At 43.1% G+C, this 16,674-nt stretch overlaps 5 protein-coding genes across 5 annotated transcripts; 4 read left to right on the top strand and 1 right to left on the bottom strand.

The window, feature by feature from the left end:
* The first annotated feature begins 540 nt into the window (after positions 1-540).
* BCIN_02g05610 (hypothetical protein) lies at positions 541-3,904 on the top strand. Its single transcript, XM_024691399.1, has 2 exons — positions 541-2,617; positions 2,673-3,904. Exons 1-2 carry the CDS (start codon positions 917-919, stop codon positions 3,282-3,284), a joined length of 2,313 nt encoding a protein of 770 aa, XP_024547170.1. The 5' UTR covers positions 541-916; the 3' UTR covers positions 3,285-3,904.
* A 1,151-nt stretch (positions 3,905-5,055) lies between these two features.
* BCIN_02g05620 (hypothetical protein) lies at positions 5,056-8,382 on the bottom strand. The gene is made up of 7 exons (XM_024691400.1): positions 7,479-8,382; positions 7,182-7,280; positions 6,951-7,125; positions 6,670-6,901; positions 6,015-6,620; positions 5,519-5,920; positions 5,056-5,452 (listed from the first exon to the last, which is right to left on the bottom strand). Exons 1-7 carry the CDS (start codon positions 7,500-7,502, stop codon positions 5,344-5,346), a joined length of 1,647 nt encoding a protein of 548 aa, XP_024547171.1. The 5' UTR covers positions 7,503-8,382; the 3' UTR covers positions 5,056-5,343.
* A 2,018-nt stretch (positions 8,383-10,400) lies between these two features.
* On the top strand, positions 10,401-11,812 carry BCIN_02g05630 (hypothetical protein). Its single transcript, XM_001552673.2, has 2 exons — positions 10,401-10,850; positions 10,916-11,812. Exons 1-2 carry the CDS (start codon positions 10,768-10,770, stop codon positions 11,550-11,552), a joined length of 720 nt encoding a protein of 239 aa, XP_001552723.1. The 5' UTR covers positions 10,401-10,767; the 3' UTR covers positions 11,553-11,812.
* Positions 11,813-12,257: 445 nt separating this feature from the next.
* Positions 12,258-14,653, top strand: BCIN_02g05640 (hypothetical protein). Its single transcript, XM_001552672.2, has one exon. It carries the CDS (start codon positions 12,779-12,781, stop codon positions 14,333-14,335), a length of 1,557 nt encoding a protein of 518 aa, XP_001552722.1. The 5' UTR covers positions 12,258-12,778; the 3' UTR covers positions 14,336-14,653.
* An 834-nt stretch (positions 14,654-15,487) lies between these two features.
* Positions 15,488-16,610, top strand: Bcgst16. Its single transcript, XM_001552671.2, has 2 exons — positions 15,488-15,722; positions 15,770-16,610. The coding sequence occupies exons 1-2, from the start codon at positions 15,687-15,689 to the stop codon at positions 16,439-16,441; spliced, it is 708 nt and encodes a 235-aa protein (XP_001552721.1). The 5' UTR covers positions 15,488-15,686; the 3' UTR covers positions 16,442-16,610.
* Positions 16,611-16,674: the final 64 nt, after the last annotated feature.

Consider the following 16,674-nt stretch of genomic DNA (forward strand, 5'->3'; position numbering starts at 1 on the left):
CAAGTCTTCTATCTAGTCTTGTTCTTTTGTCATGTGGAGTTTCTGATTGTGGTGTTTTGTCTCCTCGAGGTATTGGAAGGCTTGTCTTTGAACATCGCACCGGGCTGTGTTCTTGGGCTGCTCCCTTCTGCCCTTCTATGAGAAATGGGTTGTGTATAGAGGAGGAATAATAAGTTTCTTACCCGCCCATTCATCAAAAGTTCCGCATTTCGCCATAAGAAGCTATATACAACAAGCATATGTTCTTAGGTTGCTGTCATCATTCACTTAAAGCCATCGGTGCTGTGTGATACGACGTACAGATTACTAGTAGATCATACTCTAGTGTTCATTTGTCCTGTCATTATGATAAAGCTGAGTATTAGTATCAATCCATGACTTCTTGTGTACGCATCTTCGATATGGGAACATTCACAGTTCTAAGTCTTGAGCTTTGAATATCAAGTACTTGACTGATTAATAACACGGGGAGACTGTCTGGAACTTAGAGCTTCTGCCTCTGGCTAATTTTGTATTATTATTTGGGATCAAACGATACCTGGAAGTGATGATATTAAGAGACATTGAAGTGATGTATGCATGGAGAATAAAGGGCGACATCACCATGTACCTACTTAGGTCTATCACCAATGCTGGTGTCGTCGGATCGAGGCTAGATTCAGCTTTTGATTATTCAAGAAACTGAAGGACTTCGACATATATAATAAGCTTAACAGGTCTTATGGGCTTGATTAAGATTTGTTACTTAGCGGGATATACCGCCATACTGGAAATTCACTGCGGCAACGAGCAGATACATCAAGAAATAAGTTTCAATTCCATATAACCTCCACCTTCGAAAGTATCGACTTTCCTTTCCTCGCTCGTTCGACCTCAACAACGTCAAAATCGTAGTGTAATCAGTAAGCATTACAACATGATTTTGAATATCCTCATCGTACTATGGGCCATTTGTGGAACTGCTGCCGCAGCCCCTCGGTATGGTCCTGTCGAGTCTACCGTCACTGTTTACGCCTCTTGCTCTGAAACTCCAGCTCCATTCCCAACTGCTATAGCAAGCGATCGTATGGCACAGGTTTCTGCAAATACGCCTCTCCCCCTCTATGTCGCACCGACTGCTTCCACCTTTTCGTCTACAGGATTTTCGAAGCCAAGTAGGACTATCGAAGCTTCTCAATCATCAAAGCCTGTTGGAACACTCGAGACCGCCGCTGAAGTAAGACAAATCTCTCAGTCATCCAATGACGTCTTTTCCTTCATAGTCGTCGAAGGTACGACTAGCTGGTTGAATGGACAAACGCCAACTAGCACACCAAGTCAATCTTTCGTCGTCATTACGAGTGCTATCACAGTGGTTCCATTATCAATTCCACCTCTGCCCGCATCGGCATCGATGTCTGGCAGTGAAGTTGTAATTATATCCACAGAAACTGTTATACCTCTTTCAACTGTCCCATCTCTGGCTTCTCCAGCTCCATATTCTTCGGCAAAATCTTCTGGCAGTGAGTCTGTGGTTATATCAACGGCAACGGTCATTCCCCTGTCCACTCTGCCATCGCCTCAATCGTCATCAATGACAAGCAAAACCAAATCAGTATCTACCATTGAGCCTGTTGTTTTGTCAACAAAACCAGCCACCCTTCTGCCAACTACTTCCCCATCATCTTCATCAGTTGCAAGTCAGCCAGTGTCCAGCAGTAATATGTTAATTACGTTAACCACTACAAAAACAACTGTTGTTCCTTTTTCAACTCTACTTCCAACGACAGCCGCTAGTAGTAAACCTACATTTACACCAACCGGCGTAATTTACTCTTCACAGTCCAATACAAATCATACTTCTACCACTGGAACGATTATTTCCAATACTTCCACATTCATTTCGGAAACTCCTAAGAATGTAGTTGTTTCTACCTCCGTGGTTTCTTTCAATCTCTCTTCTATGACTAGCAATCTTTCGACCATCGCAACCCCGATTTCTAGCTTGTCTTATGTCTCAAGCCTAGCTATGTCAAGGCCTGAAGTCTCCAGGAGCAGTATCAAACCGGTCACCTCATCTCAATCAGCTTCAGGTAGAATATTCACCGGTATTGCTTCTAAAGCTGGCGGGTGGAATTCAACTTCGCAAACAATATCTGAATCGTCATTTGATACACATGCGGCTGTTACAATTGGGTCCATGACTATTTTGACTCGAGTGGAAGCATCTCAAGCCGCTATTCAAACTTCTAATCCTATTTTCGCCAATCTGACTACTTCGACGTCAATCTCAAGCTCGATTTCGTTATCCAAGAATAATTCATTTCCTACGCATACTTCAACCACAAACTCAAATCCGATATCTAGCTCCAACTCGATTTCTGGATTTAATGCAACATCTTTCAGTTCTTCATTTTTGAAGTCTACTTCGATCTCAATCTTGACTCTAGTATCCAATGACACTTCAACATCCCAATCGACACCCGCTTCTACAGCCGCTTCAATATCCAATTTCATTCCAGTAATCATAAGACCAACCTCCGCCACTTTCCCCAATTCAACATCCTCCACATCTACTAACATCATATCCTCAGCTATACCTACAAAGTGTGGAGAGCGTGGAGATTTTTTATTGACTGTAAGTCTACCCTCGTCAATCATAATATCCAGCAACTAATGAAACATTCAAACAGTTCGATGACATCCCACCATTATCCATCTCCAACGCAAGCGATACCGACGTACAGCCCGAGCCGTTATTCAACCCCTACCACCAATTTCTCTTCTCCTCCGGTTTCACCGTCGTTCCCCCACCAAAACGTCTCCTTTCCCTTCCATCTTCAAAACCACTACTCCTCGAATTCATCCCAAACTTCACAGCCAATTCGTCAAATAGAAAAACAGGCTCAAACGCCGCAGACCAAGGTTTCTCAGGCCAAATAGGAAGTGCCGACGAAGGACTCACGGGATGTTTCAATTTCAATCTCTACGGAGCGTCACTCGGTTGTGATTCCATGGGTCCTCCATGCGATTTCACATTTACTGGATATAAGTACGATGTAGCTTCTAAAAACACCTCTCAAGTAACTCAACAAACCATCAATGTTCCAGCATGTCCTGAACTTTCGAATTGCGTTTTGACGAACGTGAATTTGAATTCGAGGTTTAAGGATTTGACGTATTTTTTTGTAAATGTTACAGTGGCTGGAAGACCAAAGCTTTGGTGGATGGATGATCTTCGTCTGGGCTGGTCGGATGATAGTTGTGCTATGGGTCTTTGTCGTCAGAATGCTCATGTGCGTTAGGTACTGCGGAGAATCCGACTTTCTCAATCAGTTTGGCAGTGGAAAGGGAAGGAAGTGTGAGATTCCTGTCTTTTGGGCATCCGCATTCAGAGCTCGGGATCTTAAGTTAGACAGACAGGATCGAACCTATGCGATTTCTGAAATAGCCACATACATTAGCGGGCTAGACATGACGGAAGGGAGAGCGAGTAGATGAAAGAAGGATTTCCCGTTTTCGATGCCCGCTGCAGAAGTTCAGGGGACTTTGCACAGAAAATTAAAATATGTTGATTTGATGCGCGAGGAATGCATAAACAAGCAAGCTACTTTATAATACATTTCATTTCATTCCCCCTGATTCTGTTATTTTTGCTTCTTTCTTTACCACGCATATACCTAAATACTGATATGGAATTGCTTACTTATTACACTGATGATTGTGTTCGGGCTTGGGGAGCACAGATCGTCTACATCCTGAAATCATCTGATAAGCAAAAGAAGTTGCATTGGACTTTTTCCCTTTATTAAGCTAGCTATCTATTCCCAAGACTATCTCACACGAAATAATGAAAGTTCAACAGTTCAGGTATCAATTAGGAATCTAGAAGTGATGACGTACCCAAAGGAGACGCATCCATCCATCCATCTTCTTTACAATAGTAAAAAAAAAAAAAAAAAAAAAAAAAAAAAAAGAGAGAGATATTTGCCGTATACGTAGAGTAGAATTCAATAATGGAAAATCAATTCGTCGTCGTCGCAGATCAGCAAGGGAAAGGAGGTGATGATAGGGAAAATGATAGGAGGAATTCATATGATATATATAGATAGATAGTACTTGTTTCTAAGAGGACTGGTACTGCGAGGAGAGAGTCGATCGAGTTAAGGATACTAATACTTACTTACTTACTGCTTACTTATTCACTAACTGACTGACTGACTGACTTACTAACTGTTTTACAATATTCAAGAAAGCAAGAAGTAATTCTTTTTTTTTTTTTTTTTTTTTTTTTGGTGTGTAAGAGTGGGAATCATGGATCTAGCTGGTGTGTATATAGGTAAAGGTTTGAGGATATAGAGGTATGTATGTATGTATGAGAAACGAATAAATCAGTAACCAAACCGAAAAAGATAAAATAAAATTAAAAAAGAACAAAGAACAAACTGGATGATTCCCTCTTCAGCCCCCCCAAACATACACACACATACATACACACCAAAGAAAGAAAGAATCCATGATTGAGCCAACCCCTTATTCCTTCCCTCTTCAATAAAACCATCCCTTAAAAAAATATTTAAAAAGCTTACTAAAACCAAAAAAAAACAAAAAAAAAAGCTCCCGGCCTGGTTCGAACAAGCGACTTGGCGATAACGTGTATGATAACGACTTCTATTAGAGTGTTACTGCAATCGCCCACTCTACCACTGAGTTACAAGAGCTGATGTGATTATAGTGGGGAAGAGGTTATGAACAATATATTACAGTGACGGATAGTGTATGGGGGTAGCATCGCATGGCATCGCATGGCAATGGCATGGCATGGGCGAGCCTGGGAGAGATTATTATGTGGGGCGATTCTTTTTGTGCGGGTATGTATGTATGTGTGTATGTATGTATGCGTGGGGGGTCAGGTCAAGTAGTGTTTAAAGACCCGGAATTTGACCGCGTGGAAAATGGGACGGTTGATTGCCGGTGAGGGTTTTCTTTCTAACTTATTATGATAATGATGATGATGGTGTGCGTGCGATAATTTGTCATTGTGTTAAGTTATATATCTTTTATCGCTCGAGGTATTGGTGTGTCTGGATTGGGTCTGATTACCCCATGAATATTATTATGTTTCCATTGATGTCAGAAGATGTCAATCGGTATAGTTCTACATATATGGATTTGTCTATCGATCTATCGACCTCTTTTCTCGATGCGAAGAGAGTGGGAATCTCGAACATGATGAGAAACGAGACTACGAGTCTCTCACTCATTCAATTCAAACCATCCAGCAAAGAAACGCTTTTGCAAACCACCAACTCCTTACCCTGAAAACAAGACGCCGTTATCAAAAATCTAACTCTCACGACCATTTCAATGATCATTAAAACTCCCATAATTAGGTCTCTGGTCCGATTCATAATTTCCTTCCTCCGATACGATAGATTGTATGAGATCTTTTGTTTTTGGTCCCGTGTATGTCCTGGATTTCATATTAGTATCATCTCAAAATCCTGGGCCGATGAGAGAAGAAGAAAGAAGAACATACCTTCTCGCTCCAGACCACCACCACCCCAAGCTAAACACCGCAATAGCCGCTCCTACCGCCACCGCATAATTCATATTCTCTATCGTAACTGGTCTAACTGTCGGGAACATAAGAACAATACTTATAAATAACACCCAGGTGCATGCTATCGCATTCATTGGCTTTTGCCATCTCCCAAGCGTGTATGGACCGGGGATAAATTTCACTTGCGAGGCGTAAATATTGCGCGCTAGAATGACTGCGGCATATGACATGTCGAGAGCAGGGGCTGTGATGTTGAAGATTGCGACGATGGTAGCGGTGCTGCCGATGGCGATGGTGTTGAGCGCGCAGGTGAGGAGGACGATAAGCCAGACAGAGTTCAGAGGAGTGTGGGTGTAGGGATTTACTTTGGACCAGAAACTACGAAACTGGTTGTTAGTATCTTTGGTATAAATACGCCCCGAAGCAATCTGCAAATTGACGCATTCAGAAGTTCAGAGACTTGGGAACTTACTTTGAAAAAGGAAGAGCCCCATCCCTCGCAAAAGCATATGCCATTCTAGTGTCAGCAAGCATAGCTGAACATCCTGTAAAAAATTGAACAAGAATAACAAAAAACCACATGACAGTTCCACCGTTCTTGCCCGCCGCGTTTAAGAAAATTTGCGCTGCTGGCATTCTTGTGGGCGAATTAATGATAGCTTCAAGATCCGTTGCGCAGAAACATAAAGTGACTGTGAGCATCCATCCCACGACTCCAGAGATGGTAACGGCCCATCGAATAGCCATTGGTCCACGAGTTGCTGCATCGTGAGTTTCTTCTGACATGTGGGTTGTGCCGTCGTAATCAGTCATGGTCCAGGCTACTGATAGAAAGGAGAGGAAGAATGAAAACGGAGTCCCCCATCCAGATCCATTGGTAAAATGTGTGAAGACCCATGTTGCAGATTGTTTGTTGGGAGTTAGAACGAGTAGAGCGATGCATATGGCGATTGAAGCTAGGACGTTGATTGGCATGAACCAAGTTACGATTTGGTGAAGACGTCTTGTTGTCAAGGAACAGATTACTCCCATTATGATAAGAATCAACCATGAGAGTAGAGCGGTTTGTAGTGCAGTTCTATCGGACCGTGAGTATACGACATTTCAGACATTGTTAAACAACTTACGGTGAATAGGCATATGTCCCGGTGACCTCGTCAAAATGAGAGTTCATACTCGCAGCAGCTAGAACAAGTTGAGAAACGGTATATCCCACACTGGCAACACCTGAAGTTTGACCAAGTAAATTGCACCATCCGATAATCCAGCTCCATATTGCCGCATGTTCATGTGGGACAACATTCTTCGTAACAAAGTACATGCCACCCGCCGTCGGATATGCAGAGACCAATTCAGATACTTTGAGTATATCAGTATAAGTTACAATTCAGAGGTGAAGACGCCTAACCTGAGCTTGATATGATCTGTGCCATCACAGAACCAAAAAACCACGCCCATACTGCCGCTGCTGGTCCACCCAGACTCAATGGGCTACCAAAAGTAGCAGGAACGGACCCTAAGACACCAAGAACGGAGACCGCATAGGATAATGTAGACCATTTTGAGAAATGACGACGTAGATCCTTAGATATGGTTAGAAGGCATCACGTTGATAGCAGGCGTGGTGAAGAAGACTAACTTGAGTATAACCAATTCTGTTCAACAATCTCTCATCATCATTCTCGATAGTAGCCATATTGCTACTTTTGCTCCCGCTCTGTGACTGGTCACTCACGCTCTGTGACTGGTCAGTCACAGAAGTCTCAATGACACCAAGGCCATTTTTCTGATCCATTTTCGATAGATGACAGGTATAATGTTGAATGCAGATGTCCAAATGCCTTATGCAAAGTCACATACTCATGTGGGTTCGCAACAGAATATATACACATGCGCATCGGCTAACGGATACAAAGAATGCAAGGAACGAACTCACTTTTAACTCCGGCAAAATCAGCATGCAATTCCTCCTCGTGCAAAGACCAAATATGACGCACAACAGAAGCGGTAAGGCCACAAACACGCTGGGTCTTCCCACCCCAAATTCGACCCCAGATAACCTTACTTGCTCCCTTGTCAAATATACCTCCAAATAGAGCAATTAAACCAACAAATATGTCAAAACCACCAACAAGCCTCTCAATAAGCCTGGTCAGGAAACCTAGGACCTGCTTCTGTTTCCAATTTGTGAGTCCTGGGCCTGCATTAGGGCATGAACTTTATGCCAACAAAATTGTTTGGAAATGTGTTTATCAATTGTCGCTAGTTTCAGCCCAATAGTGGGAACTTCATAAACGAGTAAACAAATGAGATGGAATCAGACTCCAGATGATGTAGATGATGTCGTGCAAATTAGAAAGACGTGTACGAAGGTACATCAGTAAGCTAAGTGCCCGAAAAAATACACTCATTCATACAGGGATTCGGCGAGAAGTGGGGGGCGGCAATCGCAATCGCAATGGTGTTTCTCTTTCAGGTATGTTTGTCTCACGCTGAATCGATGACATTTCCATTGCGTGAGATGAAGAGATGAAGAAGAGAAGTTATTGATTCGAATGCGGGGTCTCCGGGTGTAGATTTTGGCCTGATATGATAGTTTTGTGCCGCTTTGAGACCAAGTTAGTTGGTAGGTGGTATCGTTAGTACTACGGAGATATTTCGCGGTCCCGATCCAGTACTACTGGATTGAGCCATAGATTGCTGGATCAACAACAATTTCAAGGCTCTGCTGTGTGTTTATGATGACAGCTGTGCAGATATCTCATAGGCTCAAGTATCCATCCATGATTACCTAGATAGTACCGACCGACCTGTCATTCTTCGGGTTATAGTTCGGCCCCGGCCCCGGGACTGGAAACTAACTTCCGTACGCCGTTGAGGATTAACTAGCATCTGCAATTCTAGACAACTTGCGTTTAGACTCGGATTTATAATTGTAAATGCAACGAGATTATTCGAGCGCCGAACGCGTAAAATGCGATGTTTATCCACACTCGAAAAGCTCTGCCCTATATTCTATACTATCAAGTTAGTGGCGGTGAAGCTCCCTCTTCCAATATTTCGCCGAAGCTTCATCCCGTATCCATCGATCTACCCCTTTAAGGTTCGTTCAATGTGGAGATATTATCTTACCGAAGAACTCATTTTCTATAGGCCGTGTTCAACAAGGGGCGATTGCCGTGCCAGCATCCTGAACCTTGATAGGAGTCAATAAGGCTGTTTAGACCCGCGAGTTTGGCTCTGTTGGAAGCACAGCATGTCGAGCTTCCTATTGATTCATACCATACGATACCTATCAGGACACAGGACTAGCCGTCCAACCGTAAAAATGCACCAGAACCAACATGGAAGCCTCGAGGAAAATGCAATAGAAATTCATACCTGGTACTTACACGACATATCTTGGTATATCGACAACGACATAAATTGTTTGGGGTACACCTCTTTGATCCATATCTACCCATGTGCGACCTTTCGACTAGTGATGAACCCTCGTAAAGCTCGGAAGACTTCTCCTTATGAAAAGAAACGGTTACTCGTCGCTGAATGCTAGGTTTCAACCTATACTTCGAACTGGTGGCTTGAGGGTGGTAGTTCGAGGGCGCTGAGCATTAACTGTCTCATATTCATATGTAGGTATGGTCCTATCACGTAACGATCACTAAAACAATCTCATTCCAAGAAATTATCTGAACAACTGTCGGATGCAACGAGACGAATGCAACCATACGCTTTGTTGAGCTTCCGTCAAAGCTTGCAGCGTACCTTTTGAACGGCCAAGACTCGGCAGGACAAGGTCTGAGAAGGATAACATTTATTGGCTCGTATGGCGTTGGTATAAAGTCGATACGGGAAACCCGGAAGGGATTTTCTTGTATTCTAGGTGCATTCATTTGAAGATCCCCCACACATCGTTTTGTTTCCTTTTTGTAGCCACGCCGTACATGGATGGAATCTCTGAGACCTTGAAAATCTAGATCATGTCACGTGATTCACCCAGCCTATCACGGTCCAACGACAACAACTTCACCTCATCTCGGCTACAAAATTGAGACACAGTACTCAGCATACAATGTTCCCCTTCAATTTCCTCTAAACCGTTCGGTTCATCAATGAATCGTACCGACCTATCAATCTTTTCCCATCTCAAACAATTGCAGCAAGAATAAGTCTTATCACATGTTTCACAGAGCATAATCTCTGTCAAGAGGATGAAACCAGACGCTGGGTCAACCTTAGCGAGAGATTTGAAGCAGAGCTAAATTTAAGCATGATTTGATACATGGCATCATGTGCCATCAGATCTTCGGACCTTTAGACCTGATATTCTGATGGAATAATATTGATTTTGCCGATGTTCCGAATTCGGAAGATGAATTGAAACAGAGGAGGGAGAGACAGAGGGTCCGACGGCGAGAAAGTTCACAAACAGGATCTTTGAGTATGGCGATAGATTGTGTTAACATTTACTCACTTTGATGATTATTCAAGAGGGGTGTCTTCTATATTCAAATTAGAATCCCTCTCAGATACCATACACAACTCTTCCTTCACCCACATCTCTCTCTGTGCATTCAATTCATAGCTCTAGCTTTCCCTCCAGTCTGTGCATCCATCAAACCATTCGCTAGCCTCTCTTTCCAAACAAGCTTTTCGAATTCTACATTTCACTCCAGAATAAAGGCAGTGCAATCACCACTCCAAACCATCTGTACCTCACCTCACCTGAATTTACCTCATTCGCCCCATCATGACTTGTGCACAAGTTTCTTAGCCAATTTCAAAACCGTCTGAAGTAAACTACTATGTTGAAATTCTCCGGTAAAAATTTCATCTCACACAATCACGGCATGATTTAGCGTGGCTGAGCGCTCATCGTGAAGCCTACATCAAACCTTCAAACTTTCAAACATCTCTATATCGCTCCCGCTGTTTGAGCATCTACTCTTAGACAGCGTCTCTTCTACATATGTATATGACCATCCCGCAGACCACATCTGATATTTCTACAAACTCGAATCAAACTTTTTAATACACTCCTTACTAATCAAACCCTCCCTTTTCGCGGCTAGTCCTGCTGAATTACTTTCCTTAAGAAAATTAAACTGAAATTTGATATTTCATCTCCATTCCTTAGATTTACTGGTAATTCTTCCCCTCATATTATCAAACAAATTTTCTATTTCATCTCATATACCCAACGATATTCAATCCATAAGTTCAAAATGCAATATTCATTTACCGCCCTCACGCTCGCCATCTTGGCAACGGCTATCCACGCCTCTCCAATTCAATTGGAGACGAGAGAGTAAGCATTCATCACCTATCTCTTGAATTCATATTTCAAGACAATGAAATTGATATTGTAAATAGTATAATAACAATCGCCGATCCAAACGCTGCCAACACTACAATGTCCGCTCCTCCAGCGCCACCAGCCGGTGCTCCAGCTCCCCCCACACCCGCTGATGCAGCCAATGGTACGATGGCCGCCCCGCCCGCCCCTCCTTCTGGTAAACCAACCCCTCCAGCTCCTGCTGCCAAACCAGACGGTACAATGCCAGCTCCGCCAGCCCCTCCTTCTGGTAAACCAGCCCCCCCAGCTCCTGGTACCAATGGTACGATGGCAGCACCCCCTGCTCCGCCAGCTGGTGCTCCGGCTCCACCGGCCCCTGGTAATGCAACAGATGCCGCCGCGCCCGCCACTGAAGCTCGCGACCTAACCTCCTTTTCCATCACCGACACCTCCCAAGCAAACACCACTAGTTCTGCCAACTCCACCACTATAACCGCCACTGTAACAGATCCAACCACCAACACCACTGGTACCGTTTTCCCGGGAACTGCTGCAAATTGCACTACATTTTTTATTGTCTCGATGGGAGACACGTGTGATAGTGTTGACGCGAAGAATGGGATCACTTTGGAAACTTTGAGGAGTTTGAATACCGAAATTGATGCTGGTTGTACGAATTTGGGCGTGGGACAAGCGCTTTGTGTTAAGACTTAGAGTTGAGAAGAGGCGAGAACAAAGTGAAGAAAAAAGTGAGCTAGGGGGGCCTTCCAATTTTTTTTATGGCTATAGTAAGCTAGAGCGTTTTTCTTGACTTTCCTCGTGCCTGCAAGGCCTCTCAATTAACAACTAGCTACAAATTAGATCTTAGTCAATAAAAACATTCTTCCCAGTTCAAAACACTTCAGCACGCAATTCGGCATTTCATGAGTATCTGTGCAATCTTTTTCTATCAAGCAAACAATATCAAGCAAACAATAAAGAACGGTGACTTCTGCTATATCCTGTGACAATTTATCGATGACCAAAGAAGGACGACACCAATGGTAGAAAAACGTGTTGCCACTTGGTCATTTCAAGACGTCACAATTTACTGGTGGATTACCTCTGTTTGTCTCTGTTACTAGATTCCTATCTGTGTAATCAGAATGAAGAATAGAGGGACAGTATAGATGCTGTACTTCGTACATGCATTGGTTATGCCCTACTAGCCAATTGACCATTCTCTTAACCATCCACATAAATCAACAGCCTTACAGTAGAACTGAAACCTTAGTCACTACAATATAATCATTGTATACCGTATTCACTTGATAACAAATGACACTAGTTATAAGTTATATTGTAAAGATTCAAAGGCTTTTATTGATCATAATAACAGAATCACTGTGTTCATTACCAATACAATAATATATCACACTAGCCGAATGTGGCCTGTCCCTTTTACTGACCGAAGCCCGACCCAAGACTCAACCTATAACACAATTCATCATCAAAGATCAAGGAAATTTGTTTCCATCATACTACCAACCTTATTAAAGAGTTGGATGCGACTTCAAATATAAATTTGAACACTGCAATCAACGAGATACTGCAACTCCAGTGTTCCACTCTCCCTATCAAGTTTGAATCAATCTTTCTATCAAGAGAACCAGAAGCCACAGTACTTGACACCCATCTTCAAATTCAACTTTTCTTCCAAAAATAAACCTGAAGCTACTAGCATCTGAAACAAAGAACTATTTCTTGAGAACTTTTCTGGTTTCCTCACAGTCGAGATAGCCAGGACTCATTGAACATGTATGTATCAATTTCTTTAATCATCAGACAAGAAGGAAGTCTTCAGGAGCTTCAAGTTGTCTCTAGACTTACATAGGATGCGCTTCCCTGAATACAAGGTTATACTTTGGCTTTATAAATTCTGACATAATTAGACATTGAAAATGGCACCATCGAAGAAAAACGAGAGAGCGATTGCGCAAAACAGTCAAAGTTCAGATAGTACTATCGAGAATAGTGCGAAGAGAGGTTCCGCAATTGAAACGCATAGGGATGGATCCAAACAGCGCGATGATGTCAAAGATGAAACGAAAGCACCCCGAAAATATGAGAACACAAGCTCCGTAAACTGTGATAACCTCGCTGCACCTGAGAAGAGTTCTAGAAAGCAGGAGGATGCTATCGGCGAGCAAGATAGTCACTTCGAGAACTATGAGAATTGTAAAGAGACAGATAAAAATATCGAATCAGATTACGAACAGACAGACGAAGAAATAGAAGGAGTACCAACAACGGCAAAGAGAAGCACAGGAATCAGTCATCAAATGCCACGCGTGATCACTAAAGATGAGGACAAAGCCCCATACAAGGAACCAACAAGTAGCAATGCAAATCGCACGCGAAAGGAGCCGAAATTGACGAAGTTTGTGACTTTCATTTTCAAGAACCATTCAGTAATTGTTGGATCAGAACACTGGAGTTCACGGCTTGAGCAATGGAGAGACGATTTCCAAGATCAAGATTTAGCTGGTGTTGTATGGGACGAACGTGCTGAACCTTGGAAATATCAAACACGCTCGAAGGAAAGCAAGCAAATGGCTGCAGATATCTGCGACTTCGAGACGCCATCAGAAAAAGCTGGCTTACTTCTCCACTGTCCTGTTGAACATAAGGAAGACGAGTGGCGGCACAATTCGCCACTTCTTCACTGCCCAAATGACAATCAGGAGGACGGAAGCCCAGAAAAAGAAATCGTCAAAATCTACATCGGCCCGCAGAAATTATTGATTCGAGTTTACAAGAAGATTGTCTGCGAGAAGATCCCATACTTTAAAAAACACTTTAATGGGCCATCTCAAGAAGCAGCGTCGAATTTCATTACATTCCCCGATGGCGACTTTGAAGCTTTCCACGATTTGATGTGGTGGGCGTCTAATGGACACTTGCCTCCATGGTCGATGTGTCCTGATGGCAAAAAAGTGCATGAACGCATGCATTATTGTTGCCCAGTCGTTCGGATCGAGACGGGGTTCAATTGGGGCGGACTCTATTTGTTGGCAAATAGATTGTGTATGGGAAATTTGATGGATCTTATAACAGATTACGTCGTGAGAGCTCTGGATTTGAATCAAGCCATATTGTTGAATAGCGACATCGCGGGTATCTATGAGCACACACCAAAGAATTGTGGTTTAAGAAGGCTAGCCTGTTATAGCTTCAATTATGACATGGATCGCGTTGACCCAAAGAGTTTGCCAATGTACTATAACATGGCAGAACTCATCGATGGCTTGTGGGATGACTCCGCTGCTCTCAGAGATGGATTAGATGGAGAAGTAGTAACCAATACGGGCATATGGGAATTCCCACCATGTGAATTTCATGACCATCTCGATGGAGAAATCTGTGACCAAAAGAAGTTGGTAGACCGGGAGTCAGGTATAAGACGTCCTGAAAAGAGTCGTTCAGTGCCGAGTGGAATTGAACATTTTGCGGGTTGATAGGTTCGGAGGTGGTTGTGGGGGCTGGAGGAAAAGGCGATATGCACAAGCGAGCGACCTGCTCTATTGTGTTGTAGACAAAGTCGAGGAGGATCTATCCGGATATTGGTAAGAATTATGTGTGTTACATCTCGCTCGGAGTCAAGTAGAATTGTGCTGTGCTGGTCGGAATAACGAAAGATCAATCATGAATGGATACTTGTCGATATGTCACTTAGTCAGACAGCCAAAGCTAGATAGGTAGCAAAATGATGGTACTGCCATGAAATTTAGTTGGTCTGACCGGAAAAAATATCTGGTCGAGTGCCAGTGAAAGTATACGTATACCATCATGCTAAAGTCATTCACATCCAAGATCCAAACCATGAAGATCTGAGCACCCGGTAAAAATATCGTCGCCGATTCAAAACGCCACGATTGCTTCTAGAAATATCTGACGTTAAATTTGATAAGATAAGTATCAGCCAGCTACCATGTTTGACATTTGGCCTCGTGAACTATCAAACTTGATGGCGATATCTCATCAGAGCTTGATCGGGTAGGTTAGGTATGGGTCTAAAGTATGACCCAATCAGCACACTAACGACGAGTTACAAGCCTTCCTTGAGTAACAAAAATTCTGATTTTGTCAAACATCTGAGAAGAATCAAGTTTTTGGAGTTGGATGTCGAAGTAAGCTACCCGAAGTTTGTGGATGGCGTCAGTGTAGCTGGGATTTCACGGCGAGTACTGATGTCCTAGACCTTCTAGAAGCTTGATGAATGATAGTCTTTTTCGAACTTATGTATGTAGACAGATAGTGTCCCTGTTTTACAGACCACGAATGTTGTGTGTATTTGAGTACAAATTTTGGAATTAGAGTCCGGATGTGATGGGGAGCTCGAGAAGGCGCGTGAAGTTCCACATGCTTCAGCCCGGGCCACCACCACCTATCTTCATGACTTTCCCCTTCATCCGCACACGACAATCATGCCCTCACAAATATGCAATCACAACAATGAACCAGAATGTGATAAGCATTCACGTCGCATAAAGATCATGTTGTACCTCCGTACTTCGAGTTCCTTGAGTTCTTGTGCAACTTCAGGACGAGTTCCGTATGGATATAGAGCTAAAAGAAATGTAGGTTACTGATATGAAAGAAGCACAAGCGGGATGTGCTTGCACAAAGCATCTCATGGCTTTCTCATTGTGTTAATCATTCCGTTTGTTATACTTCAATGGTGTATCAGTTGCAGAAAGCAATCTGGGGGTTTCTTACATATCTGTCAAATTCCTCATTACTTTAAGACTTAGTGAACAGCATCTTCGATTAACCTCAGCTTAATTTACCTACCCTCAGTCAAACAAGATGGCTGACAATAAGCCAACTCTCCATCACTTAGATGTAAGTCCGCCTTTCCAAACTTACCAATATTCACCTAATGAAACTAGCACTCTCAATCTCAACGTATCCTCTGGCTTCTCGAAGAGCTAGGTGTTGAATACAATGTCGTCTACCACTTCCGCAAACCTGCCGATGATCCTATTGCCCCTTTCCGCTCTCCCGAATCCCTCAAAGCCCTAGGCCCATATGGAAAGGCCCCAGTTCTCACAACTGGGGCCGCGGATGGCAACCGGTATATTCCCGAGAGCGATGCTATATGCACATATCTTCTTCGCAAGTTTGACACTGAGGACAAGTTTGGCTTGATTAGCGGTGATTGGGTCAGAGATGAGATTCTCAATTGTTTCAATCTTACGACATTCGTGCGATCGGTTTACTTTATTCTTTTTATCGATTTAGATTTCATTAGGAATGGAGTTATAAATTGGTTTGATGGTCCTGAGTTGAGAGAGATTCTAACTATCTTGGACGGAGAACTTACAAATGCACCGGAAGGTGGGTATTTCATGGGGAAGAATCCTGGCAGAGCCGATATTATGATGGAGTTTCCAATGAGCTTCGTAAAGCATAGGAACTGGGTTGACCCAGAAAAGGAGTTTCCTAGATTGGATGAGTGGTTGAAGAGAGTTTATGATAGGCCTGCTTGGAAGCGGGGATTGCAGAAGGGTAATGGCTCTTATGATCTCAATGTTTTCCCCAAACGAGCTGTAACTTCGTGATTGGATTGTTTCCTTTTCCACTATAGTCACGCACTGGTGGCATTTCATAGGGGCAGGATATTGTTTCAACACTAATTCTCCTGCACGCATGAGGCTTCCTGGTTCTTTGGTTTGTGCGATCAATCTGCATTCAACATTGCCCCTTTAATTCTGATATCGCTAGCTAACAAGCAGAATCTGTATTTATATACCTAGCTTGCAGGCTTTTGGTTGGCATTCTGATCCATTACTGG

The sequence above is a fragment of the Botrytis cinerea genome, chromosome 2, assembly GCF_000143535.2.
Source record: "Botrytis cinerea B05.10 chromosome 2, complete sequence".
Classification (NCBI taxonomy): Eukaryota; Fungi; Ascomycota; class Leotiomycetes; order Helotiales; family Sclerotiniaceae; genus Botrytis; species Botrytis cinerea.

What these genes read in the sequence shown, in the direction of transcription:
- Bcgst16 (XM_001552671.2), top strand. Translation starts at nt 15,687, where the DNA reads ATGGCTGACAATAAGCCAACTCTCCATCACTTAGAT. An exon ending in CAACTCTCCATCACTTAGAT is followed by an intron (nt 15,723 to 15,769) that starts GTAAGTCCGCCT and finishes TAATGAAACTAG; the next exon opens with CACTCTCAATCTCAACGTAT.
- BCIN_02g05620 (XM_024691400.1), bottom strand. Translation starts at nt 7,502, where the DNA reads ATGCTGATTTTGCCGGAGTTAAAA. An exon ending in ACAGAATTGGTTATACTCAA is followed by an intron (nt 7,126 to 7,181) that starts GTTAGTCTTCTT and finishes ACCATATCTAAG; the next exon opens with GATCTACGTCGTCATTTCTC. An exon ending in TGGTGGTCTGGAGCGAGAAG is followed by an intron (nt 5,453 to 5,518) that starts GTATGTTCTTCT and finishes TATGAAATCCAG; the next exon opens with GACATACACGGGACCAAAAA.
- BCIN_02g05630 (XM_001552673.2), top strand. Translation starts at nt 10,768, where the DNA reads ATGCAATATTCATTTACCGCCCTCACGCTCGCCATCTTGGCAACGGCT. An exon ending in ATTCAATTGGAGACGAGAGA is followed by an intron (nt 10,851 to 10,915) that starts GTAAGCATTCAT and finishes TATTGTAAATAG; the next exon opens with TATAATAACAATCGCCGATC.
- BCIN_02g05640 (XM_001552672.2), top strand. Translation starts at nt 12,779, where the DNA reads ATGGCACCATCGAAGAAAAACGAGAGAGCGATTGCGCAAAACAGTCAA.
- BCIN_02g05610 (XM_024691399.1), top strand. Translation starts at nt 917, where the DNA reads ATGATTTTGAATATCCTCATCGTACTATGGGCCATTTGTGGAACTGCT. An exon ending in GTGGAGATTTTTTATTGACT is followed by an intron (nt 2,618 to 2,672) that starts GTAAGTCTACCC and finishes ACATTCAAACAG; the next exon opens with TTCGATGACATCCCACCATT.